The sequence below is a fragment of the Ixodes scapularis genome, unplaced genomic scaffold (genome assembly GCF_016920785.2).
Source record: "Ixodes scapularis isolate PalLabHiFi unplaced genomic scaffold, ASM1692078v2 PGA_scaffold7__128_contigs__length_106722199, whole genome shotgun sequence".
Taxonomy (NCBI): Eukaryota; Metazoa; Arthropoda; class Arachnida; order Ixodida; family Ixodidae; genus Ixodes; species Ixodes scapularis.
The window spans coordinates 93,637,470-93,655,763 of record NW_024609882.1 but is presented as its reverse complement, the minus strand read 5'-3'; the positions used below and the strand labels follow the sequence as shown (position 1 = coordinate 93,655,763).

At 45.5% G+C, this 18,294-nt stretch overlaps 1 protein-coding gene across 1 annotated transcript in view; it reads right to left on the bottom strand.

Annotated features, from left to right (window-relative positions):
• LOC120842197 overlaps nt 1–14,821 on the bottom strand; it is a 57,135-nt gene extending 42,314 nt beyond the window's left edge. Inside the window, exon 1 of the mRNA XM_040213209.2 lies at nt 14,714–14,821. Coding sequence (XP_040069143.2) covers nt 14,714–14,821 — 108 coding nt within the window. The remainder of the gene's footprint in view (nt 1–14,713) is intronic.
• Nucleotides 14,822–18,294: the final 3,473 nt, after the last annotated feature.

Here is an 18,294-nt window from a genome sequence, read left to right as displayed (position 1 = left end):
CGCGAAGCCACCCTTTCGTCTCCCTCGTAGAACGGAGGGAAATAGGGCGCGCGTGTGTTGCGCGTCTCAGCCACTAGGGAAGAGGACCGCGGGTGTATATATATATATATATATATATATATATATATAAAGTTGAAAATCCCAAGTCAGAGAAACAAAAACACGGAAGGTTTATTTCAAAGTTTTGGCAAGAGTCTTGCCTTCGTCAGGAATGGCAGCACAGTTCATGTGTGACGCGTTTTATCCAAATCCTTAAAAAAAGAGAGAGGGGGAGGGGAGGGGACAACATTTGGAGGTCGCGAGAAAGCATGACCAAGCATGGGGACAATACAAAAAACAAAATGAAGGGGGGAGAAGCAACTAGACCGGACAAGATGACGAGGGTTTTACCAGATAAACATACAAAGGGCGTAAAAGTCAACAGTACTACAGTAGAAAGAAAGTGGTAACAATGCATGACCTAAATATTGTTCTCCCTGCAATATGAGAAGTTAGCGAACGGAAGCTCTTGGAATGGGCCAGAATACAGAACTTAAAAAGAGGGGAGGGGGGGGGGGGGGGAGAGAGACACGGACACTGGTCATACCCTGTTTCTAGCCTCAAGTTCGGCACCACTAGATAATAGAGTCTATAGAAGTTTGTGTTCAACACTCTATTACGCCTGGCACTTATTGTCTCGGTTTTGATAGCAATTCGATTGATGCGAGCGTTCCGGGGCTTTCGTTTATGCCTTTTTCAATTGTGTTGAGATGATAAATAAGATAGGACTCGCGTTGTTCACGTTCTCGGTTTGACTTGAATCCTGTCTCTAAGAACGTAACCGTTAGTTTATCGAAATAGTGTTTTGGCAGGCACACATGTTTTGAAAGAGGAAGATTTGGGAGAGATACTGCGTGCACTCTATGGTTGTTAAAGCGCAATCTAAAAGCTGTTTCGGTTTGTCCTACGTATTGCATGTCGCATACGCTACACTGAAGCAGGTTAAAACGTTTGATGAATCGCACGAGAGCTGACTTCGGATCTTGATATTGAATTGCAAACCGGTGCTGCTGGCTGTGCTGGTTTCTCGCATTTGTTTGCATATTAGACATTCAGTTTTCGTGCAGGGTTTGCATCCATTATTAGACTGTGACAGATTTAGTTTGGATTTCACTAGGGTATCTTTGAGGTTGCGCGATCGTCGATAAATTACGCCAGGTGCTGATGGAAACGCGCGCTTAAGACGTTCACTTTGTTCGAGGATATTATAATGTCGTCTCAAGATGTTATTCACTTGAGGATAATTGCTGCTATATGTGAGGCATAGGTTAGTGCGTTGTGTGTCACGTTGCTTTGTGCGGTTCTCCAAGAGATGAGCGCGGTTCAATTCGGAAGCTTTCTTAATTGCGTCGTCAATCACGCGGGGGGGGGGGGGGGGATATTTCTGATGCCTGAGTACCAGTGTTGCGGAATGGGCACCCCCCTTACATTCCAATTCCATTCCCGGGAATTAGAGTTTTCGATAATTCCATTCCTTTGAACTCCTAGGAATGGGGACACTGGGCCCATTCCCACTCCTGGAATGCCTGAGTCGCTCCATTCCATTCCTCCAATTCCTAAACGTTAAAAGTGTCACTTGACAGCTGCTATACATTGCAGTGTCGGGCAGAAATGTTCAGAAATGTATTTGGAAATACAAATACTGGGATAGATGAAAATAGTTGCTAAGATACTGATACTCAAGTCTCAAATATATCTATAAAAATGTACCGTGATACGTATCGGAAATACATTTTAAAAAGAGGAAAATTTGGAAATACAAATACAAGAATACAATTTAGGGAGGGCAGAAGTATAAATATTGATAATACAATACATTTTTTCAAATTTCAATAAGACGCCAACTGAGATGACGCTTTAAGTTTGAAGTGGAAGTTTCTGTTTTTTTGTTGTTTTTTTTTTTTGGTCCCGAAATTACTTTTCTGCAGGCTTGGCACTTCGCCTTGAAGGTAGTGGTTCCAGACGAAGAGTCCTAAATAGGTTTAAAAAACATTCCATCAAGGATTGACCGCGGTCCATTCCCTAGCATCCTGTCTGACTGACCAGTGATGCGAAAAGACTTCGACCTCTAAAATAAATTCCATCAAAACATCTCCACTTCCCTGTCCAATAGGGGCGCCCCTGTCAGCACTGATCACATGACGTCACGGTGGGATGAACTAGTATTCTTGAATCTGTAGGTGTTGCCTTGAACATGAAACTTTACCCACACTGCTGTATGAAAGGACAATACATACTTTCGTTGTAGCTGACCTCGTTGAAGACCATGCAGGCAGTTGCATTTGGAATTTTCAAGAAAAGTGAACCCCCTGATGCATCCTGAAGCACATGCATTATCTTCTGTTACGGTTGAAAAATCGATACGGTGGCATCCCTGTTGTGACGGTCCTTCCTGCCGACTCTCCGCCTCCTACGCATGAATGGCAGTTTTCAAGTTTCGCCTAGCATCATTCAAACAGAGACGTCGGGGATTGCGATCTGAGATGGCCGGCACAGGTGCGAGCTCTTCGAGAAACAGCGCGCTCGAGACGACTCGAAAATGTACGAAGTCTGGGTCCGCACAGCGAGGCCACGTCTGGCCTCCTTTCTGGGTTTCGGATCACCAGAGCAGCAGGTCACGTTCACGTCGACTGATAACGTACCAGCCGTGCAATATTACAAACGCAGACGCATTCGGATATGTGTTGAACTTCACTGGTGAAAGGCGCCACCACCGCCCCCCCCCCCCCCCCCCCCTCTGTTCTTTGCTTTGACGCTTGTTTTTTGTATTGCATTTTTTTCTTTTGCTCATAAGTCTGCTAGGGCCTTACGCGGGTTCGCAGTTTCCCGCTCATTTTATTTCTGCAGCATGAACAACCGACTCCCTGACTGGCTCCGTATAGCTGAACGTAGATAAATAAATAAACAAATAAATAAATAAAATATAAAGCACCTGGCCCATTCCATTCCCATTCCATTCCGGGCAAAAGGCATCTAATTCCATTCCCATTCCATTCTCCTGAACGTTGCCGCCACTCCATTCCCATTCCATTCCGGGGTCGCGAAAATGCGGAATGATTCCGGAAATCATTCCAACTCTGGAGTGGCAACTCCGCAACACTGCTGAGTACGGTTCTTAGTTTTTCTGCGTTTATATCAAAGTCATTCTTTTTCGCGCATATACGCTTAAAGCGATGGGCTTGGCTATAAGGTATGCTATTTTTGCAATGACGTGGGTGGTCGCTCCTATAGTGAAGGTACTGCTGTCGGTCTGATGGATTGCGGCACAGTTTTGTTGTCAGTTTGCCATTGTCTATCGTTACAGTGACGTCCAGGAAGTTGACACTGGTACTGGAGTAGACGGGGGTGAACTGACCAACGTCCCTCGGACCGTTACGACATTGGTCTTCCATGTTGGAACGAGCGAACTTGCAGACTTTGGCACCGACGAGACCCTGCGACGGTGCCGACGACTCGTGAAAAACACACTGCGAGCTCGCCCGGAGATCGAGAAACTGGTAGTTTCCCTCCTGCTACCTCGACACACAAACCGCCGCCTGGACGAACCCAACGACCGCTTCGTTCAGTGGTTTAACCGGGAGGCGTTTGTCTTCAATGAGACTGTGAAGGCGTACTCTCGCAAGCCAGGCAAAATTGCCTTCCTGGAACATGACTTTGAGTCGCTCCCACCGACCCGATTCCTTGCCGCAGACGGACTCCACCCAAGCTTCTCCGGAGTCGCCCTTTTAGCACAACACTTGAAGGGCCTCCTTTTGCGAGAAGCAAGTACGGCGACGTCCGGATGGACTTCGGAAATCGAGGTTGTCTCCGCTCCAGCAGCGGACACGGTGACCGCTCCTCCGCACGAAGATAGCGGGGTTAATCGCAACGATGGCCAGTCAGTGAGTCTCACCAACTCTGCTCGACACCGTCAAGCACCCCAGCCAGCACCCGACGCCAACGACCACAGCCCTGGCGTGATCCAGTTCCCGACACCCGCCGAAGCCAACGAACAAGGTGCCAGGACGGCCAGACAAGGAGCCAAGACCCCCCCCCCCCCCCCCCCCGCCCCCCGGACAAGAAAGCAGGACCCCCGTACAAGGGGCTAGGACGCCCCTCCTGCCAACACCACCCGGTGCACCCAGGACACCCGGAGGGGCTGTCCGTGTTACGCAGCCGCCACCGCTTACAAGATCCGCCGAGGAAAGTGGCTACAACCTTCGCAAGACAGCCACCCAGGATCCTCATCTAAGGAAGGATTGACTCAAGAATAGTAAGCCCAACTTTCTAGCCTCAAGCTATGGCACCTCTTTTCTAAAATTACGAAAACTCGCCGATAAACGGGCAGACATGAATTACATAAAATAACATTGGAAGTATATCTTAATGCAGGCGTCGCCCCTAAGGGTATGTTGCTTTCTCTCCCCTCTGCTATTGTAAACCTCGAGCAAAACGACCAATCGGCATGGAATAGTATTCTTCTAGATGCATCACTGAAACTCGTAAAAGTAGTTATCAATAATAGTGAGAAGCAGTTAATAAAGTAGACACCTCAATCACTAACCTACTCCGCTTGAGTGACCCGCTGTCAAAGGACGAACAAACCGCCCTAACTGAGTTTGAACAAAAAAAGTGCCGCGAACTTGAGAATATCAAACTACGCAAGCTTAAGAGGGACAAGGTTTCGAACACCGTATTTGTTCCAACCACATTTCTTAATGACAATGTGGATACCCACATGCCTAGTAACGCGGCAGAGAGCACGCGACGCGCCGAGGTAAACCCGTCGGATATCAATGGAGTGGGTGGTCCCGCTATTGTGAACCTTTCACGTATACCTTTATCAGCTGATGAAGAAAATCTTCTGTCGAAAGGATTAAGCTTCTGTATTTCCACCGGACTTTTTGATGAGTTTCAAATCCTCAAAGACCTAGATGACTTTTCCAGAAATTTGCGGCTACGCGAATACTTTTTAGACAAGCCCTCCAACTCCGACGATGCCCGACCTTGACCGAAATATGACTGGACACCAAACACTCGCCGTGATAATTGCCTAGGCCTATATATAGCTGCTGTACAGAAAGATATGTTAAAACAATAACGCAAGGGCGGAAAGAAGAGCCACAACCTAACGAAGTCTGAGAGAGAATCGCTGACATCTTTAAGCACAAGAAGCGACATCGTGATAAAGCCAGCAGATAAAGGTGGTGCAATTGTGATACTCAATACAAATTACTATATTCAAGAGGGGAATCGCCAGTTAAATGATCCAAACTTCTACGAACACCTTACTGGTGACCCTACGCCACGCTATGCAAAAATCGTATTATCAACACTCGAGGAACTCTTGAAAGGCGGCAAGATCACAGCGAACGAACACAAACTCTTAAAACCAGCACATCCTTCTCTTGGACTTTTATATGCTCCCGAAAATCCACAAAACAGGGAACCCTGGCCGCCCAATTATATCTGGTGTAGGCACAACAACTGAACCGATTTCGCGCTATGTAGATGAACTAATCCGCCACGTACCTTTAAGTCTTTCCTCTTACATTAAAGACACCACACACTTTCTGAGAGAAATACCAGGACTCGGCGTACCGGAAGGGTCTCTTCTAGTCACCCTAGACGTTTCATCTTTATACACAAACATCCCACACGATGACGGAATAATTGCTTTAATTGATATGTATGAGCTCCACAGAAAAACAGGCACTCCGGATAGTCACGTCGTTGCGACCTTAACGTGGCTTGTGCTAGAACTAAATGCATTCGAATTTAACGACAATTTTAGGCAAGTCAGCGGTACTGCAATGGGCACCAAAATGGCTCCGAGTTATGCTAACATATTTATTTGAATGCTAGAATCAAAATTTCTAGCTGACTACCCTTTCCAACCACTTGTTTACAAAAGATTTATTGACGATATTTTTATTATCTGGACACATGGCGAAGATGAGTTGCGTTATTTTATAAACAAGTACAATCAAGCTCACCCTACCATCAAGTTCACCCCCGTCTACTCCAGTACCAGTGTCAACTTCCTGGACGTCACTGTAACGATAGACAATGGCGAACTGACAACAAAACTGTGCCGCAAACCATCAGACCGACAGCAGTACCTTCGCCATAGGAGCGACCACCCACGTCATTGCAAAAATAGCATACCTTATAGCCAAGCTCATCGCTTTAAACGTATATGCGCGAAAAAGGATGACTTTGATATAAACGCAGAAAAACTAAGAACCGTACTCAGGCATCAGAAATATCGCCCCCGCGTGATTGACGACGCAATTAAGAAAGCTTCCGAATTGAACCGCGCTGATCTCTTGGAGAACCGCACAAAGCAACGTGACACATAACGCACTAACCTATGCCTCACATATAGCAGCAATTATCCTCAAGTGAATAACGTCTTGAGACGACATTATAATATCCTCGAACAAAGTGAACGTCTTAAGCGCGCGTTTCCATCAGCACCTGGTGTAATTTATCGACGATCGCGCAACCTCAAGGATACCCTAGTGAGATCCAAACTAAATCTGTCACAGTCTAATAATGAATGCAAACCCTGCATGAACACTAAATGTCTAATATGCAAACAAATGCGAGAAACCAGCACAGCCAGCAGCACCGGTTCGCAATTCAATATCAAGATCCGAAGTCAGCTCTTGTGCGATTCATCAAACGTTATTTACCTGCTTCAGTGTAGCGTATGCGACATGCAATATGTAGGACAAACCGAAACAGCTTTTAGATTGCGCTTTAACAACCATAGAGCGCACGCAGTATCTGTCCCAAATCTTCCTCTTTCAAAACATGTGTGCCTGCCAAAACACTCCTTCGATAAACTAACGGTTACGCTCTTAGAGGCAGGATTCAAGTCAAACCGAGAACGTGAACAACGCGAGTTCTATCTTATTTATCGTTTCAACACAATTGAAAAAGGCATAAACAAAAGCCCCGGAACGCTCGCATCAATCGAATTGCTATCAAAACCGAGACAATATGTGCCAGGCGTAATAGAGTGTTGAACACAAACTTCTACAGACTCTATTGTCTAGTGGTGCCGTACTTGAGGCTGGAAACAGGGTATGACCAGTGTCCGTGTCTCTCCCCCCCCCCTCCCCTCTTTTTAAGTTCTGTATTCTGGCCCATTCCAAGAGCTTCCGTTCGCTAACTCCTCATATTGCATTGAGAACAATATTTAGGTCATGCATTGTTACCACTTTCTTTCTACTGTAGTACTGTTGACTTATACGCCCTTTGTATGTTTATCTGGTGAAACCCTCGTCATCTTGACCGGTCTAGTTGCTTCTCCCCCCCCCCCCCCCTTTTTTTTGTATTGTCCCCATGCTTGGTCATGCTTTCTCGTGACCTCCAAATGTTGTCCCCTCCCCTCCCCCTCTCTCTTTTTTTAAGGATTTGGATAAAACGCGTCACACATGAACTGTGTCGCCATTCCTGACGAAGGCAAGACTCTTGCCGAAACGTTAAAATAAACCTTCCGCGTTTTTGTTTCTCTGACTTAGGATTTTCAACTTTGTGTACTCCACGCCTTCGGCCAACCCTACGCGACCATGCCCTATATATATATATATATATATATATATATATATATATATATATATATATATATATAAACATAGACAAACACGGCATGTCGTGCCCAAGCCGCTCACGTCGGATTCTTCTTCAGGTACTACTCGTTGCCTCTATGATCCATTCCCGGTTATATTCAAGCGTCGATTGCTAGCCTCCATACAACGAAGATAGCACAAAGCCCTAAAAATTGGCTGACCGCATGGCATCTTCTCTGCAGGGTCTGTCCAACCTCGGAGGGACAGCGTGGCAACCTGCACTGCTGGCACGTGACCACGGGCTACAAAACAACCTGTGGGGCACTTTTGATGCGGGGCTCGGCATCAACATGTTGTGCACAAGCCGCTCACGTCGAATTCTTTTTCAGGTTGTTCTGCTCTATAAAACTGTATCTCACCACAGTAACAAACGTGTCATGTCAATGTCGCGCCCGTTTGCCCTTGTTACCTTTGACATAGAAGCAAAGGTTTTTTTTTTTTTTTTTTTTGTATACGGGCTTTCTTGCGCGGCCTCTCTTGTCATTTGAATGCTGCTGATTGTATCCTGTGATGTTGAGATTAACCCAGGCTCACTTACTTGAGAAAAAGGGCACAGAATGCTGGTGGTAATGGAGGTGCTGCCGAGCACACAGAGCACGCAAGATGTTGTTCTATCTAAAATAACAACAATGAGACAACAGCAAATATCGGCTGAGAAAAAGGTGCCATCACTGATGGTGACGCTGGAGTCCTAAACAAAGATGTCGCTTCATTAGAAACACTTGAAGCGGCAGTGCAGAAAATGAAGGCAACGTCGACTGCATTTTCTGAGCATTTGAATGGGCTAACCACCAGCCACGATGATTGAAAAAAAAACCGCTCTCAGCGAAAAATCTAAACTCTCGCGGCATCGAGTAGGATGCAAATTAAACCTGGGCTATATTGGAAGCAAAAGTCGCGAAAATGTGCATTGATCAGATAGGTCAGATGCTCGAAGATAATTGTTATCGTTTCCTCTTTTAAATGAAACAAGGCATACTGTCTGAGGGAGTTAGGCAAAAAGACAGCGGAATATCGATTCGAGAGGAGTTCTTTGAAAGTGTCCGCCAAGATAGGAGAAAGCTTCTAGAATACACCAAGGACCACATTATCCCATTTCAACTAGGCTCCAACGAATTAGTAATGGGTCGAAAACTTACCATTTTGATAGAAGAGACATGAGTGTAAACGAAAGACCAGAGTATCAACGAGTTCTCTTTCCTCGGAATTGTGCAAACAGATAAGAGTGGTGAATGGTTTAGTCGAATACCTTGCGATTTTTTGTAGCTTTAAAAAAAGTTGATAACTTTGCCGACATAATTAACACTACCACTCCTAGTGGTCTTATTGGCACAGAAACGTGGCTTGATGATACGGTCGGGGCTTCAGTGGTGTCTCCGGCAGAATATGTCACTTACCAAAGGGATAGAAATAAGCATGGAAGCGGGGTATTCCTCTTAATAGACAACAGCTTACAACGCCTTGCTGTTGATTTTTCGAATTACTCTTGTGAAGCTGTTTGGTGTAAATTGTCTGTGCTGAGTGGAAAATTCGTCGTCCTCGGCTCTTTTTACAGACCGCCTGCGTCTAGTGCCGGATCGATCCAGCTATTAACAAATGCCTTGTCGTCCATTTATTTTGACTATCTTGTGCTGCGACGGGATTCCAATTTTCAGAATATGCAATGGAATGAAAGATTACCGAGTACCTGAAACCCATACGTGCCTTATAAAGCCTTTACCAATTTTGTTTCAAGTTTTGCGCTGCACCAGCACGTGTCGGTTCCTACACGTTTCACCCAAGGGAGATACTACGCTTGATTTGATTTTCAGCAATGAAAGTTATATTATTTCTTCTGCTTCAGCCATTTCTGGCATTAGCGACTATATGGCGGTTATGAGACAAATAAAATGCGCAAAAATAGAAGTAACACGTATGCCCCCAAGGAAAAGTTTCCTATGCGATCAAGAAAACTACGCGGCTATTGCAGGCAAAATTTTCTCTTTTTTTTCTTTTTTTGTTTAAAAAACTTAGTGCTGATGTCTAGGTTCAGGCACTCCGGAATATGCTTAAGATAAAAAAGCTAGAATTTCTTACTGACACTTATGTTCCGTCAAAAGTTATAACCTGCGGAAGGCGCAACGAAAAGTCATGGATTAACAAAGAGCTACGTTGCACAATTAAGAAGAAAAAAAACGGCTTGTGTTTGTAAAGTACCGACAAAATAGCGACGCTATTAATCTAGTCCGCCTGAACGAGCTTACAGCACCTTGAAGGATAAGGTGTTTTATATTGTGGAAATATGTTAGGTCTTGAAAGCGGGGTTCACTTTAGCTTTTCGTCAAGGGAGCCTGACGAAAAGCTAGAGCGAACCCCAAAAATATTTTGGAAATGTGTTAGGTCTTGAAACGAGACTTCACGGGTATTCCGTGCATTAAAAATTCCAAACGTCAAGTAGATAAGGAAAATGATAAGACGATGCTATTCAACAGTTATTTTGAGTCTGTATTTACGTTATCTATAGCGGGTGTCCTCTTTTCGTTTCGCTTTAATTTAGAAGAGAGTATGTCTGATATTGAAATAGGCCAAAATAGGATCCTTAAAATGATAAATAATCTTAAAGAAACAAGGCTACAGGCCCGAATGTGGTATCGTGTCGCGTTAAAAAGGGGTGTTCTGGTCTACACCAAGACAGTGCTTACAAGTAAAGCCCGCTTTGCCCACACCTGGTGTGGGCACTGCGCGTGCGCATAAACCAAATTCGGGAGGGGCAAAGCGTTTGCGCATGCTCAGTCCCGACAGCAGCCCCACCGCAGTGCCGTGACGACGGAGAGTTGAGCTGGTATAAATTGTCATGTTTTTCGTATGTTTTATTTGAAAGCTCAGTGCCCTCTGGCTGTCTGCCCAGTGAATGGAAAAGAGCACATGTTATTCCAGCAAACAAAAGCGGACCCAAAATAGAGTAGAGAACCATAGAACAATTTCCCTGCTGTTTTTGTGTACGAAAATACTAGAACACATAATTTACAACAACCTTGTCAGACATCTCGGTATAATTAAATTTCTCAATCCTAATCAGCATGGATTCAGACCATGGTTTCTCCTCCGACATTCAGCTAGTTGAGTTTTACAATAACATACCTTATTCGTTTGATAAAGGAGCGCAGGTAGACTACATCTTTTTTTTTTTACATTTCCAGAAAGCATTTGACATGGTGCTGCATAAATTGTTGCTGCAAAACTGTAAACTCTTAACCACGACGATAGTCTTTTTAACTGGATTAAAGACTATTTAAGAAATAGAAAACTCGCACTTCTTTTCAATGGTAAAACATCAAATTATGTAGACGTAACTTCAGGTGTCCCCCAGGGGTCGGTGTTCGGGCTCTTCTGTTCTTAATACTGCCATGCGCAGAGACGAGCAAGCAACGCTCAGTTATACACTTTTAGAAGCTTCGTGTTTATTCTTAACCAAGATTATTTTTTTTATTTCGTCCAGATTTTTTTTTTTGCTTTCGGATGTGCCTCTTCATTCTCGCCCCAAAAGCGCGTCCCTCGAACCTTCTGGGGCGAATATTCCGGAATGTGACACATCACAGATAAGGAGCTGCGCGGGACCTTCCCGAGTCAGTCTTGCTATTGATTGCTGTTACGCCGCCACTCCGCCGACCGCTTTTCTGCTGCTTCTACGCTTGTTTTTTTTTTTCTTTGTTTTCTTTGACACAAGTATGCCGATAAAACCTTTTTTCAGTTCCCTGTTCGTTCTATCCTCACCTTCATTGGTGACATTTCTGGTGGAGGTGCGGGGTACCTCAGCCTATGAAGCGTATCCCCCCGAACCTGGCAACGCAAGCCCAGTAGCCGGCTAAAGAAGATCGTTCTTCGAAACAACCTTGACCCGAGGAAGCCGCCGTGCTAAGATTTGTACCAGGAATTCGGGTCACTGCCGTAGAAAACCCACCAGTTGACAAGGCCGACAATGAGCAACCAATTGTCGCAAACCCCTGCAACCACCTTTGTCGCCTACCTGCCCGTCGCCGATTGTACGCCGACGCGCTTCCTACGGCTCTCATAAGAGATCTACAAAGACGTCGAAGACCGTATTCAACACTAAGAGCGCGTGACATGCCACAAGGGACGGACTGCCGAGTAGTACTTACAGAACCTCTACCTTTCGCTCGAGGGTGCTGTGAGGCAGTGGTTTGAGAACCACGAGGTTTGGTTCAGGTCGTGGGACATCTATGTTGGAGAGTTCAAGCGGGACTTTACGAGCCAACACCCACAGCAGCTGGCGGCAGATCAGCAGCCAACACGGATTCTGGCCTCCAAGGAAAGCGTAATGAGCTTTGGTGAAGATGTGCTACGCTTAAGTGCACCCGCAGACACGCAAGTCACCGACGAGAAAATTTGCACTTCCTTATGACAGCCGTGAAAATCGACAAATTCAGCGGCATCACTTGCAACCCTCCAACGACCGCTGACGGATTTGTTGCAGAAGCAACAAACATCGAACGGGCGCTACCGGCCCCAGCGCGCCACTACAATCGTCTGAATGACGTTTTGACTATGGCATCGGCCAGCTCCGAGTTCAGCACCAGCGCCGATGTGCTTCGCGATATCATCCGCGACGTTGTTCGCAAAGAACTCAAGAAGCTTCTGCCTGCTGTCTACACCCCAGTGTATCTGTACGTCACCAAATTTGTGCGAGAAGAATTTCAAGACAGCCATTTGAACAACGGGCTCTTGTTAACCCTGCTCCACTCCAGCAACTGATCCTGAGCCGCGCCGCCATGGCTCGACGATCGCCGCCAGCAACCCGCCATTAGCAGCACCCGGCGCCTCCTCGACGGGAAGCCCCTTCGCCAGATTACGCTCGGCACACTGAGGAACAAGCTCTGTATGTCCGAGCCGAACCCCAGGCGCAAAGGAAGACATACGTGCGGCGCACGGCTGACGGACGCCCGCTGTGCAAAAACTACGGGGATGCCGACCACATGTGTCTGGAATGCCCTTACTGGCAGCTTGGGCTTCGCGGGTTTCCACCGAGCACCCCCTGCCCGAGGAGCGGAGAACCACCGCGGGACATCGAGGAGTACGTGCATCACCCGCCGTCACCAGCACCTGCTTCCCGCCGGGGATCCCGTTCGCCCTTACCACGACGTCCGGCATCACCACTTCGCACGTCCCGCCGAGAGAGCCTGTCTCTCCTTCCTTGTCGGGGAAGCTCAGCGCTGCAACCCCTGGGTGTGCAGTTCGCGAGGACGACGGCAGAAACATCCTCCATCAAAGGTCGGAAGAACCCCACTCTACCGACGACAAGCATCCGAAAATAGATGCTGTAACGGTGCCCAACAACCTCATCGTTGTCATCAATGGCCACGAAACGTCGGAACTCGTGGACACTGGAGCAGATTGCTCCGTTTTGAGTGGAACGCTCTCGCACCGACTATGGGAAGTCATGATGCCCCCGGGACGGCCCACAAATGCCCACCGCCGGAGGACACCTCTTCACCCCTCTTTGGGGGGGGAGGGGGGGGGGGGCACTGCTCGCGTCAAAATTGACGGCGAAACCTGTCCAGTCGACTTTGTCGTCCTTCAGGATTGTAGAAAGGACGTCATCTTGGCATGCACTTTCTACGTGAGTACGGTGCCCTGACTGACCTTGGAGCAAACAGATTGACGCCGCGAAAGCCTGTACTGCCTCCGCAAGGATCCAAAACGACGCCAGCCGCCGTCCGAGCTGTTGCGGACCACGTGAACCTGACGCCGCGGTTGAGTGTTCTTGTGCCCGTCGTGACCAATGCAATCGCCTCTCTCCGCCGGACTGAATTAGACTGCCTGGCTTTGCAGGATGACAATAATAGAATTTCAAGGTTGTGCGATAATTGGGGAATGAAGCTTAGCATCCATAAATGCTTCCAGATGACGTTGACTAGTAAGCGCCAACAAGTATATTTTACGTGCTAGATCGGCGGCGTAAAACTGAAGCAGGAAGTCGTAAAGTGTCTAGGTGTTAAATTTGTTTATAATCTGTCATGGAGCGCCCACATTGACTTCATCACGGCCAAAGCCAACCGCATGTTAAACTTCTAGAGCGCAGCTCTTAGGCGCCCGTTTCCCGGTCGAGCGGCGTCACCGTCGCCATCGGCGTAACCTCGAGTTGTGTTATGGGACGTTTCCCATAATTACGTCACACATGAGGTCACCTGTGACGTCACGAGAGTAACATTTTCACGTTAAATTTTGCGGGAGATTTTTCGGATAAATATGACGGGGAAATGTTTGGAATAAATTTGACGGGAAACGTTTCTCACTAAATTTAGCGGAAAACCTTTGTGACGTCACATTTGTCGCCACCCCAATCCGAAAAGCAATTTCCGCTAAATTTAGCGGGAAGATTATCCACTAAATTCAGCGGGAAGATTTCCCTCCTAAATTTGGTGGCAAACCTTTCACGCAAAATTCAGCAGGAAAATTTAACCCTCGTGACGCAACACGTGACGTCACATCTGACGTCAGACGTGACGTCATGTCTGACATCATGTGAATTACATGTGACGTCACGTGAAGTTTAGCAAAACATTTCCCCCTACAATAAGCGGAAAAAATTACCCGCTAAATTTAGCAGGGAAATTTTTGTCACGTGCCCTCAGCACAAATTCAGCTTCCCCGCTATATTCAGCGAGAAGATGTATGTAAATTCCTGCTGAATTTAACAAAATATTTTCTCGCTAAATACAGCGGGGAAATATTCCCTAAATTTAGGGGGACATTAGCGAAATTTTCTCACTACATTGGATGTACCCAACGTTAATTATTTTCAAAAGTGGATATTTTAGTAGCAATCAAAATTATATCAACTCTTCCGGTGATAAGCGTACTTGTTGCAAGGATGATTTCACACGCATTTTGAGGAACATCCTGTATTCTATTTCATTCCTGACATTTCTCTGGGTGGCAACGGCAACGCTGCAACATCGGGGGACTTTTGTACCATTAGACGTTTTCTGCGTTGAACAGACACCAAGTGTTGTAGTATACACTTGAAATTGTGTCATTCTATTCGTGTGTCTTACCTTTGTTATAGTCGAAGAGTAAGCTCTGATGCAAGGAGTACCCAAACCAAAGCCTTGTGAAAAGTCCTTTCTGGAGAACCACCACAGAACCATGGAAAATGATATCATCAACGATGATCTGTTGAATACATTATTGTGCAAGCTGGTGTAGTTTAGAGCATCCACCTATAAACGATATATACCAATACAGCTGCAGAACGCATTAGTACAGGTGTGCCAAACACAAAACCTGTATGCCGTATTCGGCCCACCGCTGTAAATAAATATTTTTTTACCTGTGGTACGGCTAAATATACTAGCCGCACTATAGAAGTCTAAAAGAATAATGATTGGGATTAGTGATCGCTTATCGTTTCCATCTTGATCAGATTAACATGCGCGGTAAAAGTGCCCAAACAGTAGTACATACGTAATGCACCAGTGCATGGGAAGGGGGCGATGCGTAAGGGGGGGGGGGGGGGGAGTTTTTTACTTTTGTACATGAGCCTGTGTAAAACTAGAATCTTCGGCTGTAGATATTTGCTTCGAAAATAATTACATTCTTTGCACGATCGTTGGAAACCAGGAATACTATAACGCGCGTTTTGTTTCCTGGACGAGCCAAGGTAACCCATACAGCCTCACAATCATTTAGTAGCTCACAGCAGGTTCATAGTATGCAATGTGAATAACTGAGGCTCAAGTCCACGCTGCGAAAGTGATTAGACAGCGAAGCTGTGGTATCACCTTCAATGACTGCCCACTGCACTACCGGCCTTTTTTATGTGAAACGCCACCAGATGGTGTTCTAATCCCACACTGTACCGTTTGTCCTAGAAAACGTCCGGTTTATAAGAAGAATAAAGAAAACCCACATTAACACGGGTGCTGGAAATGTAGATAAAACATTTAAACACCAACTGTCCATTTCAACGCCAAAAGAACGAAGTGCGAGATCTGTAAAAAGGTTTCGGGTATACTTGTAAACCAAGATGTAATATTGTAGAACCGAGGGCCCTCGTTAGGTCTCCAACTTTTTGTCCTTGTAGCATTTAAGCGTCTTAGCCCTCGTGACTTAAAAGGATGGTGAACGGAAATTTTAAGTTTAAAAAACAATGCATAAGCAGTACGCGGGACGCTAAAATCCCTACAACACTACTCGTAGGGCGATATGTCGAATTGGAGGCCGCATTTTGGAAAAAGATGTCGAGATTGAACCAGGCCGACGCGACGCGCGACGTCAAGATATCTCGTTTCCTCCTCTCTTCGTTTCACGCCTTCAAGGCCGCAAGGCGGAGAAGACGCGAAGCCGTTTCCTTTCCCTCCCGGAGAAAAGATACGTGAGCACATCTGTCAAATGCGCCTCCTTAAAAAAAAAAAAAAAAAATACGCTTATGCGTTTGATATATTGTTGTATGAGTGATGTTTTTACGTTTGTAGCATCCCGTTGCACGCTTTTCCTGCCCTGCTTTGTGGAATCCAGATTTCGGTTTAGCATTCTTTTAAGCAAGCTCAACAGTCTTGCAAAGACGGTGCAATGGAAAGTCGCTTGGCACGCAAACAGCAAACTGTGAACAGCCAAAGGGGTCTACCAAATGATCTACAAACGAAAGGTAAATGCACTGTACCAAAACCTTCTTATATATGAAAAGCTTCGCACGCCGCCGTTGCCGCGGCAGCTTAAGCAGCTGTAATGTTTGTCGAGAAACGCACGCGGGGAGCCCTACGTGCTTATCATCGTTCACGCTCGTCTTATCACATATCACGTGGTTTTGACACTTGTTTTGTAATTGGGAGAGAGCACAAAGCGCAGGTTAAAAATTATGCGCTCCGTTGTTCTCGACGATTATGCACCAAACATGGAAGCTTATTTTGAGGAAATCGACAGCATGCCCTTAAACATCTCGGAAGAGTATCAACTTTGGAAGTACGACAGCAGGAATCAGAAGGATAAAAGGGAACTTTTAAGCACCAACCTATGTACAACAAAACTGAATACCGCGCGTTACAGAGGTCAGTATGTATCCGGTGTCCCGTGTTCTTGGTTTTGCCTAAGCACAGGGATTAAGATCGGTCGGCCAAATTATTTAATAAACAGGCTGTTTGAGTGTTCGTTTCTCTTTCTACGTTTACCTTATTTGTACTGGCTGGGGCGAATGCATCACTACTTCGTATATTACTTTATGTATCGAATTTAGGCTAGTCGTACTGTTAAAATGAGCATAAAAAGCGCTCGTGGAGTAAACACCATGGTGTTTACTCTTGTGCAAAATACCATGCCAACGGTCTCAGATATAATCACGAGAGAAACAGGGGCACTGCTGGTATAAAGATAGTATTTCTTTATCGCTCCCGTGAGTTTTGTAAGGGCATCATTGAAAACAATGTTTAAAAATATGATGTGTTTCTAAAGCTTATCGTAACGCATTGGCTCCGACATTTCGCGCTTGTTTAAGCCATACGGGCTCTTGCAGTAGACTTTTTTTCCTTGGAGAATAATGCATAAAAAATCACTTCAACAGTTAATACTTTCCTTTTTCACTTAAAAAAGAAACAAATATGAACACCGTGTCTTTCAGCCAAGGTATACAACGGCAATCGATGCTAATAGTTTTTATATGGCCTAAATTACATATATATTTTCTGGTGATATAATACGAGGCCAAACCTTTTATAGAACGTTATTTTCCAGCAACAATTTCAAGAGGGTAACTGCTCTGCTTTCTCCATATATTTTGCTTCACCTAAACATTAAGTTTAGTGACAGACGGGGAAAAGTTTAGTGACAGACGGGGACGAGTGACAGACGGGGAAAAGAATAATTTAATAAAATACTAAGCGTCTCATATGGATAACTTGTGTCCCAAACAAAACCAGAGTTACAAATGTCGTGGTCGTCCAAGGCTGCATTCAAGCTGGATCGAGCGCTGGCGAAAACCTGATCCTCCACAGCCACCGGCAGACCCATTTATAGCAAAGGTAGCTATATAGCGTTCCACCCAGAACGTACTAGAATTCCACTATGAACACACGGTAAGTTAAGGTAACTTGCAAGTTCTTTCTCTATACTTCCAGAAAGTAAACAAATAATAAATGAGGATTCACGGCTAGGATTCAAACCCGGCACTTCTGCGAGAGATCCGGTCATTCTATCGACTGTTCTACTTCGCATCAGAGGATGTGGCAATATTGCGTGTTGAGTGCATATCTGTTAAAACACCGAATATAAGTTATACTCACTATTGATACCTCGTAGGTGTTCGAACTCCCTTCATAGACGGTTGGTCCAGTCATTTTGCACTGGGTCCTATTGTCGATTGAAAGTCCTAGGTGTGTCCTAATTATAATTCCGTCCACGTGGAAAGAGCTGCAATTAAAACAGAATTGTGTTATCCTCATTGTCCTCATTGTTAACGGCTACATATGGAGAAGTTTATGTGTACTAGACTACACTTTATACTATAATACATTATGAATTCAGTTTGAACAAAGAATATGTGTGCACTCATTTCCAGTATAGTATTGTCGCGAATGAGATATAATGAAGTTCATTTATTAAAGTAGACAAAACAGGTGTACAAGACAGTCGCGCCACGGTGCGA